This window comes from Sinocyclocheilus rhinocerous, unplaced genomic scaffold (genome assembly GCF_001515625.1).
Source record: "Sinocyclocheilus rhinocerous isolate Xijiao unplaced genomic scaffold, SAMN03320098_v1.1 scaffold368, whole genome shotgun sequence".
NCBI classification, from domain to species: Eukaryota; Metazoa; Chordata; class Actinopteri; order Cypriniformes; family Cyprinidae; genus Sinocyclocheilus; species Sinocyclocheilus rhinocerous.
Window position 1 is genome coordinate 331,166 of NW_015664681.1, and position 19,016 is coordinate 350,181.

Below are 19,016 nucleotides of genomic sequence, written 5' to 3' on the forward strand. Positions count from 1 at the left end.
AACTAATTTTCGGCAGCCGGAATTTCGGTGCATCTCTAATTATTGGCGACATCAGAAATGGATATTATATAATAGATGCTTTTTTGAACATTTTAGCAATTAAAAAAAGGATTTTTTACACGGCACCCCTGCTCTCGACAGGCGGCACCCCGGTTGGGAAACACTGGTTTAGAGCATATGCTGAGGTAGATTTTTATTTTTATTAAGAAAATTGTAATTATAATTGAATTTATTTAAAGAAATAGCAATTTCTTCGGTAAACCACTGTTTAATTAAAAAAAATAAAAAAATAAACCCCCCTGCTGTACCGAAAACATACCGAACCGTGATGTCAAAACCGAGGTACGTACAGAACTGTCATGTTTGTGTACCGTTACACCCCTAAAAGCAAATAAATAAAGAAGTGGAAATGTCTCTGCATAATTGATGCAAAAACAATAATAAATAAATGAACTTAATGAACTAAACAAATAATTGTATAATAATGATGATGAGAAATGATGATTATTGTGATGGTATTAAACAAAATATTATACAAAAATTTATAGGCCAGAATAGGTGTTTAGAATTATTTTAATAACTCTAAATATTTGAAAAAGCAATATAAATTGCAGAAACTAAAAATTGGTTTAACAAAAGACAATTTAAATTGTGTTTTTTTTTACAGTATAATTTTTTACAATCAAGCCATACTTCTTTTTCTTAACAACATGCACAGATAAATCAAACATTACTTCGGTTGAGAGCACACTGCAACATCACACACACAATGGTTTTTTTTTCTGGTGGCTGAGGCTGCACCTTTGCCTTCCAGTTGTGCTGCTGACGGGCTGATGGGCTTCAGAACACAGAAAAGTCCTGAGGAACTGTGGGAGCTGATGCAGAAGCGGATGTACTTTGACAACGTCTTTCTGCAAGAGTCACAACCACTGTCCCCTAGAATACTGTGTGGGTCTTCTTCGCCTTGGCAGTCTGCTGAAGGCATCCATAATGTCAAGGAGTCCAACACCACTGTCTGATTTCATGTAGAACTTCACAGCATCCAATTCATAACGGTCCACTGTCTGTCACCATCTCTGTAGGTTTTATGGAAGGATCAGTATTTCCCACATATTCCTCCATTCATCGAACAGCACCTTGTTGTTTCTGATCCAGCGGATATTGCCGCAGGGAGTGTTCCTTGGCAATATGTTCAGCTGTTCGGGACACACTTATCCTGCATCCCAAACAGTGCCACAAGCCTGAATCAATTTATGAAGGAAGTCCCTGAAGAGTGAGGAACTGGTGTAAGAGTCGTCAACAAAAAGCTTGTAGTCAGTGTCCAACAATTTTTCATCCACAAGGGCTGTAACAGAGTAATAACTCAAAATGGACTGTGCTCAAAGAGATGTTCCCTCCAAAATCCCAAGCACAAATAGAGTCTGCCAGGACAAATGTTTTTTTGTGCACCTTTGTGGGGTTTTTTCAGATGCTGGTTGAAGTACAGCTCTCGACCATTCATTCATCAACAGCAATGATCTGTAAAGCACGAAGTCGTCTTGCAGGCATCCCTACATTCCTCATGGAGTCCATTTTCAGAATACTGATATACAGACCATATCAAAACCAGACAGGAATTTTGTGCAGGACATGATTTGTGCTAGAAAAGACCTCCTACAATAGTCTGTTGAGCAGAACTGGCTCAATGCAAAGTCTTGCCGTGGCACATCGTTTCTTTCTGATATTTGGGGCCATTTAGACATTAGTGTGTTCCCAGCTGTTCTTACGGGTCAGAAACATCTGGTAGCTTAATATTTGGTTCATGAACACTGTCACCTCTCTTCTGAGGTGCTACAGGAAAGAGCAATACGGAAACTACACCATTTTCGTCATTTCCCCTTGCAGTAGCAGGTGGCACAGATGTGGCAGAATGACAAAATCTGTTCCTCTGAAGGATGAATCTCAGCCTTCAAGAAACGAGTCAGCAGAAGGCCTATTGCACAGCACAGAAAGTAGTGCAATGGAATAGCGCAAGTACTACAGAGCTGCAGAGACAGCTATAATGAAGTTAGCATAACTGGGCTATACACTGCAGGTGGGTTTAATGACTCTGGTTTTGATGTCATACTCTATGTGGCCCATGCCTCCCCCACAAAAAAGAAGGATTAGCACTAACATCACAATTATAAATCAGTTTTCAGATTGCGAGCTTTAAAATAACATACTTAGCTTGTCAAAATCAACTGAAGACAATCACACTACTGTCCCACCACCAATAGTCTCAGCCTTTTTAAAACCGGATGCGTTCTTGCATGTCACTGCGCTATTTTTTTGTAATTGTTGGTCTATGCGTAGATGAACAACTTTCGCTGTGACGCAACATTCTGACACTGCGAGTGGGTTCTTGGACTGAATAAGCTGCAAAGTAAACTTGGCTAAGGATGTTGCCACAACACTTCACCAGCAGTGTAGGTTGGATTAATAGGTTAACACTCAAAAATCTTTAGCCAAGTCTCAGGCATGTACCTCAGTATCCACAGGTCCATCCGAGTTCTCCTCCTCTGTGTCCAACAGCTCCACGGCCAGCTGCACAATCCCTTTAGACTTCTGGAACAATAACTGCAAAGAAAAGAAAAAAAAATCCTGTTTAAATATGCATGGGCAGCAGACCTATACTCTAAAACTATTTGTAGACTGTATTTTACTAACTATAATAATACATTCAGTTTCTATGGACTCATATAAATAGAGAGACTAAATGGAATCTGAACTACATTTTCATTTGTAAAAAATAGTTGAGGAGTCATGCTAGGTATACAATCAAAGCTGTACATTTTCCCTTATAGATTCACAGGATTTAACCTAAAATGGTGAGAAAAAAGACACTATAGATACGTATCTATCTACACAGATGAAACTGTGGTTAAACAAAGTAGTTAAATAAAGAGAAGGAGGTGAAAAGAGGCAGCAGATAACAGCGTGACATTGAAAAATGTGGTCATTAAAACAAAAAGCACTGATTTTGGCCGATTAAGCCACTTAAGACCGATAGCTTGATGGATGGTCAATTGGTTTGCTTGAAAAACCAACAGAAAAGTCTTATCAGCATTTCCTATACAACCATCCTTTACTGTGACTACAACTTTGTAACTGTGAACGCAGTTGTAGTACAAAAAAGCACTTTATTTCTTTTAACACACCATAATATCTCCTCTCCACTACTTTTTGCTTTTCTCAAAAGTGACAGCATAAAAATTTAAGTCTAAATGTAAAATTCAGTTTTGATGTGAACACTTGGCATATGCATACAACTGAACATGTATACACAAGTATATTGAATCCAAGCTGCCAAAATGACTCTTTTTCTGCAGCTTCCAGGTTTTTATTACATAATAGAGATGAAAAGATCAGCACAAGACTATCTGCACAGACAGATCAACGCCTACTACTTCATCATTGCCTATTAAGCCCCACCCACTCATCTGTTATACAGACAGAAGAAATACTACAGCAGGATCACTGGACTAAAAATAACATTACTTTCCAAAGGACCCTAATATTAGGAAAACATCTATTTATTTTCAACTACATAAATGTCTCCAAAGATAATTATTTGTTTGCAAGCTTTGCAAACAGACTTTTATTGAAAGATATAGACCTAACAGGAATGGCACAATATATACATAACCATGTTATACCAGTGATACTACTTCAACACTTTTTTGTAAATTGCTTTCCTTAGGGAAATGTGTAAAACTTTAAGGTCAAAGTATGCTTCAGTTTTGACACAAATGTTTAGTGTATCCATACAAACGAATGCGAAACCTCAAAGCATACTAACTAAATATTATAGTTTTATGCACACTACAAAGTTTTGTCCTTGTCTAATGTCTGTGCTATTTATCTCCTGAAGTTATAAACATGTCTTTGTACTCAATTAAACTAGAACTGAGTGTCTCTTAAAGGGGTCATATGATGCGATTTCAATTTTTCCTTTCTCTTTGAAGTGTTACAAGCTCTTGGTGCATAAAGAAGATCTGTAAAGTTGCAAAGACTAAAGTCTCAAATTCAAAGAGATATTCTTTATAAAAGCTAAGAGTCAAACACGCCTACCTAAAACGGCTCGTTCTAACACACCCCCACATATCTACGTCACTATGTGGGAAGATTTGCATAACGCCGCCCAAATGTTCACGCAAAGAAAGAAGGCTAACTTTTATTCTCGCTGTAGTATTGTTGCTGCTGCAGCCATGTCGTGAAGACGCTGTGTGCTTCGTTGTGAAAGCGAAACTACTTTGTTTGGCCTTCCAAAAGAGGACGATATCCGCTTCGTCATGCCCAGAGCTGATCCGTGCTGGTCTCTTTTTAGCAACATCATATGACCCCTTTAACGCCCTCACATTAGTACTCGTCAACAAAGACATCTATTGCTGTTGCCACTGCCTCTAGTACTTCTAATACTCTCTTGTTGTTGTTCTGTCTCCGCCATTTCTTTTTTGACTTGAAACAGTGATCTGGGCCAGTGTTGCCACGTTGTGAAAAAAAAAAAAAAACAAGGCGCATGTACACTCAGTTTGCACAGGTAAGAAGAATCAGGCTGCATGTGTACAGTACAGAATGTGTACAATACTATTTTGATGACGATATTTACCTAGAATATGCATAAAAACTACAGTATACTTTGAGCTTTAAATGTACATCTTTAGTAGTTTTATCCATACCATACCAATTCCATAATAAAGAGAGAAGTACACAGTTGCTGGATCTGAAATCTAATACTTCCCCACTATATAGTATGAGAAAAACAGTACGCCAAAATAGTAGTATGTCCAAATTCAGGGTATTTGAAAAACAGTAGGTGTAAAGTACCCAGATGACCTTCTACTTGCAGCGAAATTTTGAAGTGTGCATTTGATGGAAACTTTACTATCCCATGAGGTCACGAGAGAGGATTATGAATGGCAGTGAAGCGATGCTGGTAGGTCACGTGACAGTAACATGGCAGAGATGTCCAAATTTCATACTTCCCATATTCATACTCTATAGAACATTCTTTGTTAATGGTCGCAAAGCAAGTTAAAATTCAAATTCAAATGTAGTACCTACACGATTTCGGACATTCAAGTGCGTCTTGGTAAATTAAAAGAGATAGTCGTACCTTAAAACAGTTCTCGTCGGACATCAGCTGCTCAGCTTTGCGCTGGTAGGCTGATTCGGCACTTCCTCTAGAAGCTTGGGTGGACAGGGACCCACCGGTGGCTTTGTTGGCAAACTCGCTAAGATAAAGATCAGTCACCTGTACACAGATCTCATCGCTTACTATATGCTGGAGCTACGGGAAAGAAAAAAGAAAGATTAAACTGTAAAATGAGATTTTAAAACACTGAAAACGCTTGATAAATACTCTACTTAAAACTAAACAAAAAAACCCTACCTGTCTCACTATACTCTGAATGAGTTTGTCCATGGTGAAGGCAATGTAGGCATGGATGGTAAACATTTCCCTCAGCTGGTCCTCGTATTGAGATGTCTCCATGTTGCCATCCAGGAGGTTTCGCACCATCTCTAAGGTGGCAGAGTAGTAGTCTTCAACATCGATGTCCACTGCAAAAACAAGCAGGGTATTTTTAATTCATCAATCTCCAACAAAAGCATTATAAATAAACAAATTGCAGCCTTAGGCCCTGTTTACACTAGTGCGTTTTCGTTTTAAAATGCATAACATTTGCTACGGTTATGCCTATCGTTTACACTACTCCGACATTTTCGACCCTCGAAAACGGAGACTTTTGAAAACGCTGTGGACCCCGTTTTAGTTAAAAAACTCTGGGGTTGCGTTTCAGTGTAAACGGACCAAAACTGAGACTTTTGAAAACGATGGCTTGGCTGCCCACATTCGCTCTGCAAATCCTTGACGACCGTGTAAACAATAACATCATGCTCATTGTTGTACCCATAGATACGTATGGGTAGAATCCCCATTCGACCGCTCCAAGCACGTAGATGCATCCGGCATCTAAATAATAGGGAATCTACCTATACATATCTATGGTTGCACCTGCATGAATGGTCATGTGACATGCGTTTTCGGTTGTGTAGTGTAGACGGAGATCGTTTCTGAAATGCAGCGGAAACGCCAGTGTAGACGAGGATTGTTTTCATTCTAAAACGCCGTTTTAAAACGAAAACGCACTAGTGTAAACGGGGCCTTAATCTACGAGTCGCTAAAGTAGTTTCCATGGAGACAGCGCACTGAAGGTTGCAGCTAAATCTGAGAGAAATATCATTAGCTCTAACCATGTGTTAAGACCCTTGAGAGCGACTGGTGATAAAACATCCACTTGTCTTCACAAATTTAGGACGTCTCGCACTCAAGTTCTCAACTTTGGTGTGAACCAAAAATGACACAATGACTACCTGCTTAAAACCTGAGTGAAATCTGAAACTTACTGGGTTCCTTCAAACGCAGCTGGATGGCCGGGCTGTCGTTCTTCTCTCTTTTCAGTCCCAACACGTTTCTTTCCCACTCTCTCTCTCTGGCATCTTCCTCTATCTGTTTTTCCGCCTGCGCGTAGATCCGTAGCAGTCGGGAGCACAGGATCTGATGCAGCCGCAGAAAGATGTACCAGTTATTGTTGACATAGAAGAGGTTGTAGGCATCGTCACAGTTACTCAGCTTCTGCTGGGTAGCTGCTGTATGGCTGAAGAGGAGCTTAGACTTTGTTGATGTCGTCCCATTGTGCTTTTTAGTCCCGTCTTCGTCTGGTTCGGTCTCCTCTTCATCCTCCTCCTCCACATCAGAAAGCTCGCCGCGTCGGGCAAACAGCATGTCGGGGATGAAATGGTATATGATCTGTTTGATTTTGTACTTGTCGTCTTTGTGGATGCCGGACTGCCTCTTGACATGGTGGATGATGAGAGCAGCCGCGTCTTCCAGGATCTGGCTGTCATCGTACATGAGGGTCATGTGAGGGCCTGAGGGAGGGGCGGCATTGTCATCTGAAGCCTGCTCTTGCCGCTAAGTGGATGAAAAGGCCATTATGTGCAACCAGACAACATTTAAAATATTTAGCATTTTTGGATTCAAAATGTACATTTGGAACGTTTCATACCTCATCATAAAGAGTCTCGATTTCATTGAGCAGCATCTTGGAGCGAAACACCTTTGTGTCGTTCTGTTTGAAGTTAATACCTTGGTGATCTAAAGACTTCAGGTAATACTTCTCATTCTGTTCCCTCCAGATCTTATTGAAGCCACGCTGAGCCTCTCGCCACTCTTCTTCTTTAGTTTTCAGCCTAAGAAGACAAACATAATGAATTCTGTGAGGAAAACCTGAAATGAAAAGAACTGTTTAAGACAGAGCTCTCTCTAGCCGAAAAAAAAAGTATTTGAGATGGTTAGAAAACACAATGATGCTATTGGATAGCAATAATATGGTCAATTACTTGGGTACTAGGACTGCATTTGTTTTTTTGTTTGCAATTTAACATCGGCTAGATATTAGTGATTAAATAACAAAAGCCATAAAAATCACATAGAAATCACACATTCAATGTTTAACAAGGTGTGAAAACATGTTTTGGCCAAATTCTGCTGCCAACAAAAAGAGTAAAAGTTACTCTATAAGAGTATTCATATTTTGTTTTTCGTTAAAAGAGCAAAATTCAGACGTCCTTTAGTTGACCCAAATGTGAAACATAATATAGTTCTCTTTGCATTCACATTAAAGTCTCTAGTTTTTACTGTGTTCAGAAACTAAAATATTTTTGTAGCTATCAGTTCTTCCTTCAGATAAAGTCAGGATATATGCAGGCTTTTAAAATCAAATGTAAAACTTTTTAAGGCCTTTTTAAGACCTTCACAAATAAAATGAATACCATATGAGCAGGGTAGGACAATATCTATGGTAAAAAGCATGATTTACAGTTCCGATACAGGTTTTCACAAAAACAAAAAGTTTTATAAAATGATAAACTTTACAATTCAGCCTTTACATTTTTTTTAAGAAAAGGGATGTCAAAAGTATCAAATATTATATTATTTAAACAATTATCAATCGTTATATCAATCAAATAGCATAACATATAAATATATAGCTTAGTGTCTTAATGGTTTAGATTTGTATAATGCATTCGCTTCTTGTCGATCCACAGGGTTTGCTGCATAAAAATATGGGTAGATTTTCACAATGGTCTGAACAAAAACAGCAGACGGGCTGATTGAAAATGCACATTTATTCTCTGCGGGTCCTTAAAAAGTCTTTTGAATTTCTGAAATTTACTTTCCGTCCCCAAATTTAAGACCTCTTGAAATCATAATTAAGACTTTCTTGTACCATTTAAGACTTTTTAAGGACCTAAAGAAACCCTGAAAGTGGTTTAAAAATTGCATTAGGCCAAATCACAATTTTGATTTTAATTTGAAAAACTGTGCAGCCCTATATGCTTTTGAATAATTTCCATAATCATGTACTATGCTATTTAAATTGTACTACAAAGAATACAAAAAAATCTTTTAAAAACTAGCTAATCTGTCCTTTTTCAAAGAAAGAGCCTTTTCTCACCACAGTGCATGACATTTTTATAGTTTTATGAATTTGCTAGGAAGGAGTCACCTTCAGACAATAACATTTATGCTGACCTTTTGAGTACAATAGGTACAGAGACAGCAGGGTTCGTCTTAAGCCCATCTATGATGTCTGGAGCTTTATCACCATATATCCTCTGAATAGCTTTACAATGGATGACCTCAGAGGAGCCTCCGATGGTGTTGTCCAGCCGGAACTTGGCCTGTTCCTCAGCCGACATGCGCGAGAGCCTCTTTTGAATAGCCTCCAGAACACGGATGGTGGCGAGGTTTGTCTCCAGAACCACATCAAGCTGCAAGACACATGACACTGAACTGAATATCCTATTACACTGAAGACAATGAAGCTTTGGTAAACTAAAATAATATAAACATGTGATATCACTTTTTTGCTTACCTCAAAGCGCTCATCTTCACATCTATATATATGCTCTTCATACTGGGTCTTTTTGGAGCTAACAAAGGTTGAGTCTTCAGACCAGGATGGAAATGACACCCATGTATCATTCAACACCTGCAAATTATTCAACATTAGCATAGGGCTGTCACAACATTAGATTTTCACTACATGATTATTGTGAGCCAAACTCCTCCCACACTGGAAACCTACATGATTTTTTTTTGCAGCAAAATCAGCTACAAATTGCATCTTTTTTTTCTATTTTGTGACGGAAGATACAATACTGCCACATAACATGTTGGACTGCCAACCTGATGGATTATGTACAGTATTAGTGTATGCATAGTATTAAAGGGATAGTTGACCCAAAAATGAATTCTGTCATCATTTAAACAGTTGCCGGTAACCACTGAGGTACTATGGCATACTATGGAAGTCAATGGCTGCCGGCAAATGTTTGATTACCAACATTCTTCAAAATCTCTTCTTTTATGTTCAACAGAAGAAAGAAAATCATACAGGTGTGGAACAACTAGAGGGTGATTAAATGATGACATGATTTTCTTTTTTGGGTGAACTATCCCTTTAACATTATATAAATATTTATTTTTTTAAATACCGCAATTAGCATCAATGCCAGTATATTAGTATACCCCTACATTAGTACCTTTGCTACTATTCCCCATTTAATTTCATTAATCTGCTTTATTCTTGTAACAGAGTTAATATTAGTGCCAAATGAGCCTTCAATCATTCTTTAATAAAACTATATGAATCAATGAAAAAGAGAAACAAAACTCTCTACAGCATAATTCCTAACAACTGAAAACTAAATTCAAAGAGCTGAAATAATCAAACCCTAAGCAAATGGGTAACCCATAGTACCAGTATACCATCAACCAATACCAGCTGCAAAATCTTTAGCTTGAGTGTTAAGTCTGCAAAATAAATAAATTAAAGTTGTACTAGGTGTGAAAGGATGGTGAACTCACCTCTTTGCACAGTGGAGTCCTGCCTGTACATCGAGGCTGCTGGAAGCTCTTGGGAAGGGCTCTGTAACTGGAGCCCAATCTTTTGCAGGACGCATAATCAATTTCCATTGCAATGCCTTCAGTGGCTCGCTCTTTGGGAAAGCTCTCAATATGGGCACACTCTCTGTAGCCGAGGAAGTTCTTGAACCATGTAAAAAGCTCAGGGAATTTCCTGATAATCAGAAAACGCAATAACAAAAATGTCAGAACTAATGTAACTAATAGTTTTATTGATTTCTGATTTATAATTAATTAAATGAAATAATGGCTTCATAAAAGCCTTTAAATCAGACTGAAAGTATGTCAATATGAAATTAAATTGAATTCCACTCACCCCAAAAATGGCAAGACCAGCTGCACAAGTTCAGCCCGTGAGATCACTTCTTGATTGAAGATGACCAAACAGCGTAAGAAATTGTCGTAAGCCTCTGAACTTCGCAGAGCTTTCCGCACCTGAGAAGGGAACACAGTGTATAAGCCACATAACTCAATCCTTGTAATATTTACTGTACCAACTTAATGCAGTTATTTTTGTATTCCATTGTATTACTGCAAGACTATATTAAAAGCATTCACCTTTTCAAAAAAGAGAGATTCAGCACCAATTCCAAGTTTACTGGCTTCAGCCATCGAATGGTCTTTCCCCATAAATTTTTGCTTTTTCTGTTGAAGAGTTAAAAGAGGATGAATAATGCTGGTTGATAATACAATGTAAAAAAAACAGCAATTTTTCAATGTTTTAATTTAAAGTTTTCCTCAAAATTACCTTAACAGGGGGCGTAGTGGGCGGCCCTGGGTGTCTACGGATTTGACAGCCATTCTGATTAAACCTCTGCTTATTGTTCAGTTGAGGTCTCTTTACGGTCACCCCATGATCAATACGCACAGATTCAGCCTGCTCAGCTGTAGTCTTACTCAATAACTGAGGAGAAGAGAAAAAAGCTAAGTGAGTTCAGCTCTATGATTTTTAGATATTATTACCACAGATCTCAACAGATCAGATCTCAAAACCTACCATTGAACTGTTAGCATCTGGCAGGAACTGGCCGAATTCTGAAAGAAGGTCCTCTTGGTTTTTGAAGAGCTGGGCCACCTGAGCATAGACCTGCTGCTCTGTGAGAGTGGGTGTGTAGTTTCCCCCTGCCTCCTTAGCATTACGCTGCTCCTTCTATACAACAAACAAAGCACGAGTTTACAATAAGCATGCAGCATAAAGGGCTGTCAACACACACCACTAGGGATGCACCGAATGTTCGGTAACCGAAATTGTTCGGCTGAAAATGGCAAAAAAGCTCTTTCGGTGTTCGGCCGAACAATTTCGGTTACCGAACATTCGGTGCATCCCTAGTGGTATGGTTCAAGAACGTGGAATAAGTGAAAGGACCGAAAAAATTGTACCGAACAATAACGTGACGCAATCAAATAGACGTGCACACTAATGCAGCAAACATGTCAGCAGTGTGGAAGCATTTAAAACTCTCTGCGAAAGACGCAAAAATCATTACAAACACCGACAGTGGGTGACTGTTTAGTGCTGCATCTCAGGTCTCCGATGAGAAGGGGTGGTTGTTGCTGGTTACTGTAAGATGATTGAAACCAAGAAATGTCCTTATTCCAATTTTTAAATAAACTGCAGAATGTTGCTTTGTAATACACGCACGAATTGCATCTATTCTGACAGCGCGGCACGAGCTCGAGGTGATATCTGCGTGTTAGCCAGGGTTCAAAGTCCAAAGTGCAAGGAAAAATTGCGCTGGAACAGTGATACTCGTCAGTTGCTCAGTAACATTTGTATTATTTTTTTTAAAGGCATGTGACTATGTGATATGTGCATCAACATCATTGACAAACATCATTAATAAATCTGCTGTTGTCAACAAAAAGCACTCTTCATTTTTTTTCCAAAATAAAAGTCGATGTTGATGAAGTTCTTGCTGTTTCTCAGCTTTTAAGTTAAACTGTGCTTTGTTGGTATAATGTCTGCTAGAATGTTAAAAATGTTCAGTGTTAAATATTTTTAAATTGTTGTTTTGTGATATGTGCATCAACATCATTGACAAACATCATTAATAAATCTGCTGTTGTCAACAAAAAGCACTCTTCATTTTTTTTCCAAAATAAAAGTCGATGTTGATGAAGTTCTTGCTGTTTCTCAGCTTTTAAGTTAAACTGTGCTTTGTTGGTATAATGTCTGCTAGAATGTTAATGTTCAGAATTAAAGGTGCACTAAGCAATATTTAAAAAACGCTTTTAACCACAGTCTCGGACCGAGTCCCAAAACACACTTGTAGCCAATCAGCAGTAAGGGGGCGTGTCTTGTAATGATAGAGAAGAGAGCGCTCAATTTGAGTGCACGGGACGGATATTAGCAGATTGACTATAGACAGAGAGAGATGGCAGATATATAAAAAATAAAAATAAAAAAAAAAAGAGGAAATTATCAGAGAAACAAAACATTAAAAAGAAGGTTTACGATCAGGCAAGAGGTAGGACCAGCGTAAAAGATTTTTCATTTCGGTGCATCCCTACACACTACTGTTTAAAAATTTGAAGTCGGTAGGATTTATTAAATGGTTTTGAACAAAAATACAGTAAAAAACAGTAATGGTATTAGTCTTGCTGACCCAAACTTTTGATAGCGTACTTGGGTGAATAAAAAGGTTGGTTGTACTACACAGCGGTACAGAGCATTCTGACATACAGGTACTGTCCTCGGTGCCTCAGCTCTCACCTGGTATGTGTGCAGAATTTCCAAGAAGGATTTGTAGACCTCTGGCTGGCCCTGAAAGCGGTTCTTGATTTTGTTCACATAGTTGATAGCGTGGTTGAACTCCACAGGCTGGTTGTTCTGCAGCGGGGTTGAACCGGCAGTGCTGCTGCTGATGGGAGTGTGGGACTGGACCGAGGGCGAGCGCGGGGAGGCGTACGAGGGAATGGACGGATTAGGCTGGCTGGTTGGGGTAAGTGCAGGAGACTGCATTGGCTGTGGAAAATAAAATTAATTTAGACAACTTTGCAAATGTATTAACCAAATATGTGCAAAGGGGAAAACTCAGTTTTACCTTGCTGATCTTGGCAGGGGTTGGCTGGCTAGGGATGACCAAGGCTGCTGTGCTGGTGGGAGCTGCTGTTTGGGTCTGGTGCTGCGCTGGCTGTGTTATGGGAAGGTTTTGAACAGAGATACCATGCGGGGTGATGTGGTGGATCTGGCCGGGAGTGGTCACATTAACCAGATCATTGGTCTGAACCTCAATCTTGTAGCCAGGAGGCAGGAAGGTGTTGAAGCCCATGATGAGGTCTGGATGGCCCTTGAAGAGCTGGGAAACTCTGCTGATCACACCTGGTGTATCAATGCTGACAACACAAGGACGGTGCATTTATGGTATTTGATTTGCAGTATCCTTGAGTCCAAGAACAGATGATCATAAAAGTGCTTGCAAGAAAAGCACTGTATGGATATTCCTTTCTCCTAAATTCTTAACACCAAGTATTAAAGATCTGCAATTAAAACCACTCCATTACAACATTTGTAATCATTATTGCTTATTATTTAATTTTAACATGATAATTAAGTTTAGTTTTTGTATACTTTATACTCTAGAAATGTAATGCTGAAAATTACAAAATCTCCCATTTACTAACACAGAACGATTACTGGCCATTACAGAGCGATTTGTGACTCTCTTACATCTATGTGCATATTGATTAGACTTTCTAGGACCTATTTTAGGGCCCTATGAAATCAGTTTTATTTTTTTCCTAAATTCAATTTTATTTGTTTCCAAATTCTGTTTTTTTTTTTTTCATTTTAATTTTTCTGGACTCCTTTTTAATGTTTAAATGAAATTTTATTTAACTGAAAATCACAAAACTTATACAATTTAACATCAATTTATTAAAAGTTTAACAAAAATAAAATTTTTAGGGGCCTATGAAATATATTTTATTGTTTCTCACGTTATTTGTTACCAAATTCTGTTTAAGCATGTCTAATTATTTTAATGCATAAAAACAACTCTTTAAATACTTAAAATGTATTTAAACTGTATGTAATGTAATGTGTTGTAATGTATGTAAATATTAAATTCTTTATTTTTTAGTAACAAAGGGTTTTTCTATTAAAATTAAAACATGGACGAAATGGCCTATTGTGTGATTATTCTTTTTTTTTTTAAGTTTTAATTTTTGTAGTAGTAGTAGTTGTTGTAGTATAAGGTATGTTCTACTGTACCACAGTGATATATTCCTGACAATTTCTTTTTCTTATTTTGACGGGTTGCCATGAGGGCCTTTTAAGTTTCTGTGTGTATATATGACAATAGTTTTACTATTAATAGTTTTAATAGTTTTATATGAAACTGCAAAATGCTCATGAAGTGACTCCCAGAGCAGTTCTGCGGATGTTGTTCATGTATTTATGTCCTCATTTGGTGAGACGGCAGACGCTGAAAACACCCAAGGGCCGGTTGCACCAGCTGGACGTACACCCGGTTGTAAGACTACGCTGGATGTAAATTTGCTTTAAGTCGTGCATAGAATTAATACCTGTTGCACAATCTATGCGTAGTGCTACGTCTGAGACTAAATCTTATGCCTAGTCAAAGGTAGGTGTAAAGTGAAAAGTCATGATTTGCTCGTACAATATTAGTTTTTAGGATTCATGTATGATAATTATTACTGCAGACGTGAATTGTAGTAATGTTTATGGCCTTTTCAGGCAGGATATGCGATATCAATCGCGAAGCTCGGTGTAGCTGCTGCCGACAGTTATTGACTATTGTAATTATGCAGTGAAATATTATGATCTGGGATTTTTACAAAAAAAAAAATTTAAATATATGAAATATATTTATATATAATATAAATATATAAATGTATATACGTGTAAATATTTTCAAAATGTGTGTATTTATACATAAACACAGTACACATACAAATATTATGTAAAAAAAACTTGCGATCACGATTAATCGTTTGACAACACTAAAATGCTTGGAAATATTTCACGCGTTTAAGTCCATTCATTAGGCTATTTAGCGTGCCATCCAATAATCGCAGTAGCCTAAGTTTAGTGCTTTGTTACCTTTAATCAGAAATAAAGTATCAGCTTTCAAATTCTGTCAATTTTATTACAAAATACAAACTATAAATGTGTTTATATAAAAGGTGTGAACAATGTCATGTAAAGTCATATTTACCTCAGGAAAGACATTCATTGTACATAAACTCCACAGTCAGCTAGAAAAAAAAGTGAGCTGCTTTCATAGGAATGTGCAGGGAGGCTTCAGACATAAAAACACGGAATTTTTAGGAAATGTTTACTCTAATCATGGAGCGGTGGCTTCACTTGTTATGATGTATTCAGCAATTCAGTTCTTTATTATTTGTAGTTGTAGCCATTGCAATGTGAATGTCGTCTCAGCTGTCACTGCGGGAGAATGTGTCCACGCCGGGCATAGTTGCACCTGATCGTAGTTTTAGTTGGTGCAACAGGAGTACATATTTATCGTAAAGCTGGACGTTGCAAAGGACTTACACCCAACTTTTTTACGTCTAGCTGGTGCAACTGGCCCCAGAGCATCTCACGTGCTTCAGTATGTGTTTAGTAAACAAAACCACTCGTCTGCACCACTCATTCACATAGAGACAAGCAGAACATGCAGGATTCATACTTAAATAGTCTTTTTGTGGTTTAAAATTTACAGAAACTAGTCCATATCGTGATTTGATTCAAGTGTAATGACTTACTTTTGATTAATTCATCCAAACTTTGACAAATTCCGTGAAATTCTGCGTTATGTCCACTGTCTGCACGGAAGCCACGACCACTTGCGGGAAAGCTGCCGCCTCTCTCAACTGTCAAATACCGCTACAACCAGAATGGATGCTCCCTCTAGCAGCTCAATACACAGCCATACATGTTTATAATATACAATATGATGAAGGCAGAACTAGCTAGCAAACTGTAGGCTGTAGTAACTAACGGTAACGACAGTAACCCGCAACTGAGCGGGCAAACCACTGATGCTAATGTGCTCTAGTTAATTATAGTATTAGAGGAGGGGCCATGCTCAGTGGCTCCAGTGCATCAGAGACATAATTTCAGGCCCGCTCAAAAAATTTTTTTACAAAAAATGGTGAAAAACTGTTTAATTTAACTCCACAATTTAGTACCACATAGTTCACAGTCTTTACAACGTGTTTTCAGCAATACATTTCTAACATTTACAATGTGTTTAAAAGCAATTCTCTAAATTGCCTTTACACAGACCTTAAAAAAGCTTGCGTTTATCTGCTTGACTGCTTCCACTTTTAAATGCAACGCACACATCTCAAAACCTAATCAACAACCTTATTTGCAACTCTATTTAACCATATATATAAATATATATACACCTTAAAGGTGCGGTCACATTTAAAGTAGCTCAGTGAAATTTTCAGGCAATGTCTAGCAATACTAATAGGAATTCATGCAACTTGGGAGTTTTGCGAAAGCTGATTGAAAGTAACTTCTGTGTGAGCAGCACTTTATACATCACTACACTCTGCAAAAATTTGGTAATGTGACTGTGATCTCATCCCTGTCACAAAAACTGTTGTGCTTTGTTGGTTCTCACACTCAAGACGAATACTGAGTGTAATGAGCAGCTCTAATTTAACATTTATTTACTCAAAAGCCTGACACTTTAAAATACTATACTTTGCTGCCTTGCAAAAAAAATAATTAAGACCCATCGAATCCGAATTTAAGACATTTTAAGACTTTTTAAGGCCTTATATTAGGAACACGTTATTTAAGACATTTTAAGACTTTTTAAGGACCCGCGGACACCCTGAGAATTACTCGCTTCAATGCTTGGCCTACTGGCACAAACAATTCCTCTCCTCTATCACTGACAAAGAAAGAGGGGCCAGAGCACAAAAGCAGCCACAAGCACGTACAAAGACAGGTTAAGTGTCTCTCTCAGCTACCTTGGCCGAGGATAAAGTCCCAAGGGCGCTCACCAAAACTAGACCAACCCATTCGAGGTGTGGAGCTAGACCGAACTAGAAGGGACAGAAACAAAACAAGCCCCAAGAACAAAAAAATCTAACAAAAACAAAACTCAAACTGACCTTTGAGACTTGAACTCTTTCATGATATCCAGGAAGTCATTGTAGACCTGCGGCTGATTGCCAAACTGAAGTTTAACTTGATCCAAATAGGAAAGAGCATCTTCAACCTGAAATTACATACATCTCAGTTCTCAGTCCATCTAAATTAATGCAGATAATTCCCATGCTCTTCTAAACAGATCTCTTACCTTGAGCCTTTGAAACTGCTGCTGACCCAGTGTTGGGGCAGGGGCAGGGGTAGGGGTAGCATGAGAGTGACCCTGGCCCACAGGCTGGACAGCTGGTCCATGGTGATGAGGCCCACTGTGCACAGCTGAACTGCTGGTATGTCCATGTCCACCAGAACTCTGGGCCATTGACAACTGTTAGAGCAGAAGGAGAAATGGTTAATTATCAGGACTGCTTACATAAAGTGAAATGTCATTTCCCTTTAACACTATGTGATGAATTCTCAATCTTACAAGTTTCAATATATCCCAAAATGTGCTTTAAATAAATTAAATGCACATAGCTTTGCTAAATTTGTCAGCTTTTGGGCCAAAGAAACACTTTATGGAAAAAAAAAACTCACTCATAGCAAGGTTCCTGCAGCTTTTGACCAATGATTTTCTGTGAATTTTCCAGTCATTCATAATTACTGTATAAGTACTTTTTTATTTCTTTACAGAAATTGCACTCACAAACCACAATTTCTTGCCAGTTAAATCTTTAAAAAGCAGAGTGTAACACGAATTATATTGTAATGGCCAATTCAACAAAAACCTCTTAAATATTCCAAGTGTTCTTAAAATTTTGTCCACTGTATATACATATATTCTGTAATAAAGTTAAAGCTCTATTATTTTATATTTATGTTTATTTATAATATTTAATACATAAAAACAAAGACATTTACCAAAATAATGCAAAACTGTTGATGACTTTTGTACCTGATAGGTCTGCGAGACAGAGTACTGCATGCTGGACGATGGCTGCATGTTGTCTGGTGCAGTCTCGTAGAGGGAGGAGGCAGAGTTGAGGACGCAGTGCTGAAAGCTGTCCACACCCCCGGGGAGCCGCCGCTGAGAGCCGATCACTGTGTCCTGATCCTCCAAGTGCCGCTTCATTATGTACTCATGCTCCTCACTGCGGCGGAATCTACAACAAACAAATATTCATATGAAAGTTACCGCTAAATATACATACACTCCCAGACAAAAAGTTGGACACACTTGACTGAATTCATGTTTCTTATGATCTTAAACAGTTTGGAACAACATGGGGGTGAGTAAAATACCAAAAGTTTGGGTTAACTAATCCTTTAAAAGCCAAAAAAATATCTAAAGAAATTAGTTTTGTAGACAAATACATGTATTCACATATAAATCGACAAAACTAATAATAATTCTTTTGGACTGGATAGTGAAATCAAACAAAGTGTCAGGTGGCACTTCATGAAGTTTGGTTGAGAAAACCCTAGAGTGTTACTATGCAGACTCTAAAATGGGCGATAAAACGGTAACGATATTTATCGACGGTACAACTTTCTTCGATATCGATAGAAAAAATGTTCGATATAGGCACGTACTATGAGTGACACAGACAGTGCACACAAACACGAACACATGCTGAAATGAGTGCCGTGCCTGCCTGTGATGAGGAGATGATGAATATTAGTCGAATTTAAAATAAACATTTGCATTTGAATGTTAGGAGTGCGTCAGGGAGCATCATCAGTAGCGCGCAAGATGCGGTGATGATGATGTAAGTGACGTTGTTGCATTTTAATGTTTTGTTAGTCTAGCCCACGAGACGCGCCTTTGCTGCATTATTCATTCAAAATATTAGAGAAATATAGAAGCTCAACGCGGAGAAGATCTTGAATGGGTTAAAACCGAAACCAAACCATTCACACAGAACGCAT

General features: G+C 38.2%; 1 protein-coding gene and 1 pseudogene across 1 annotated transcript in view; one reads left to right on the forward strand and one right to left on the reverse strand.

Moving 5' to 3' along the window:
• LOC107730266 (paired amphipathic helix protein Sin3a-like) overlaps positions 1 to 19,016 on the reverse strand; it is a 34,636-nt gene that overhangs the window by 5,215 nt on the left and 10,405 nt on the right. Inside the window, exons 2-18 of the mRNA XM_016541044.1 lie at positions 18,043 to 18,250; positions 17,302 to 17,475; positions 17,114 to 17,220; positions 13,060 to 13,351; positions 12,729 to 12,980; positions 11,013 to 11,165; positions 10,764 to 10,919; positions 10,574 to 10,660; positions 10,332 to 10,450; positions 9,959 to 10,169; positions 8,964 to 9,080; positions 8,621 to 8,859; positions 7,092 to 7,275; positions 6,430 to 6,997; positions 5,414 to 5,583; positions 5,138 to 5,311; positions 2,506 to 2,598 (exon numbers count right to left, since the gene is read on the reverse strand). Of these exons, the coding sequence (XP_016396530.1) occupies positions 2,506 to 2,598; positions 5,138 to 5,311; positions 5,414 to 5,583; positions 6,430 to 6,997; positions 7,092 to 7,275; positions 8,621 to 8,859; positions 8,964 to 9,080; positions 9,959 to 10,169; positions 10,332 to 10,450; positions 10,574 to 10,660; positions 10,764 to 10,919; positions 11,013 to 11,165; positions 12,729 to 12,980; positions 13,060 to 13,351; positions 17,114 to 17,220; positions 17,302 to 17,475; positions 18,043 to 18,219 (3,273 nt within the window). The 5' untranslated portion in view covers positions 18,220 to 18,250. The remainder of the gene's footprint in view (positions 1 to 2,505; positions 2,599 to 5,137; positions 5,312 to 5,413; positions 5,584 to 6,429; positions 6,998 to 7,091; positions 7,276 to 8,620; positions 8,860 to 8,963; positions 9,081 to 9,958; positions 10,170 to 10,331; positions 10,451 to 10,573; positions 10,661 to 10,763; positions 10,920 to 11,012; positions 11,166 to 12,728; positions 12,981 to 13,059; positions 13,352 to 17,113; positions 17,221 to 17,301; positions 17,476 to 18,042; positions 18,251 to 19,016) is intronic.
• The window catches only part of LOC107730218 (uncharacterized), a 6,781-nt pseudogene continuing 6,613 nt past the window's right edge, over positions 18,849 to 19,016 (forward strand).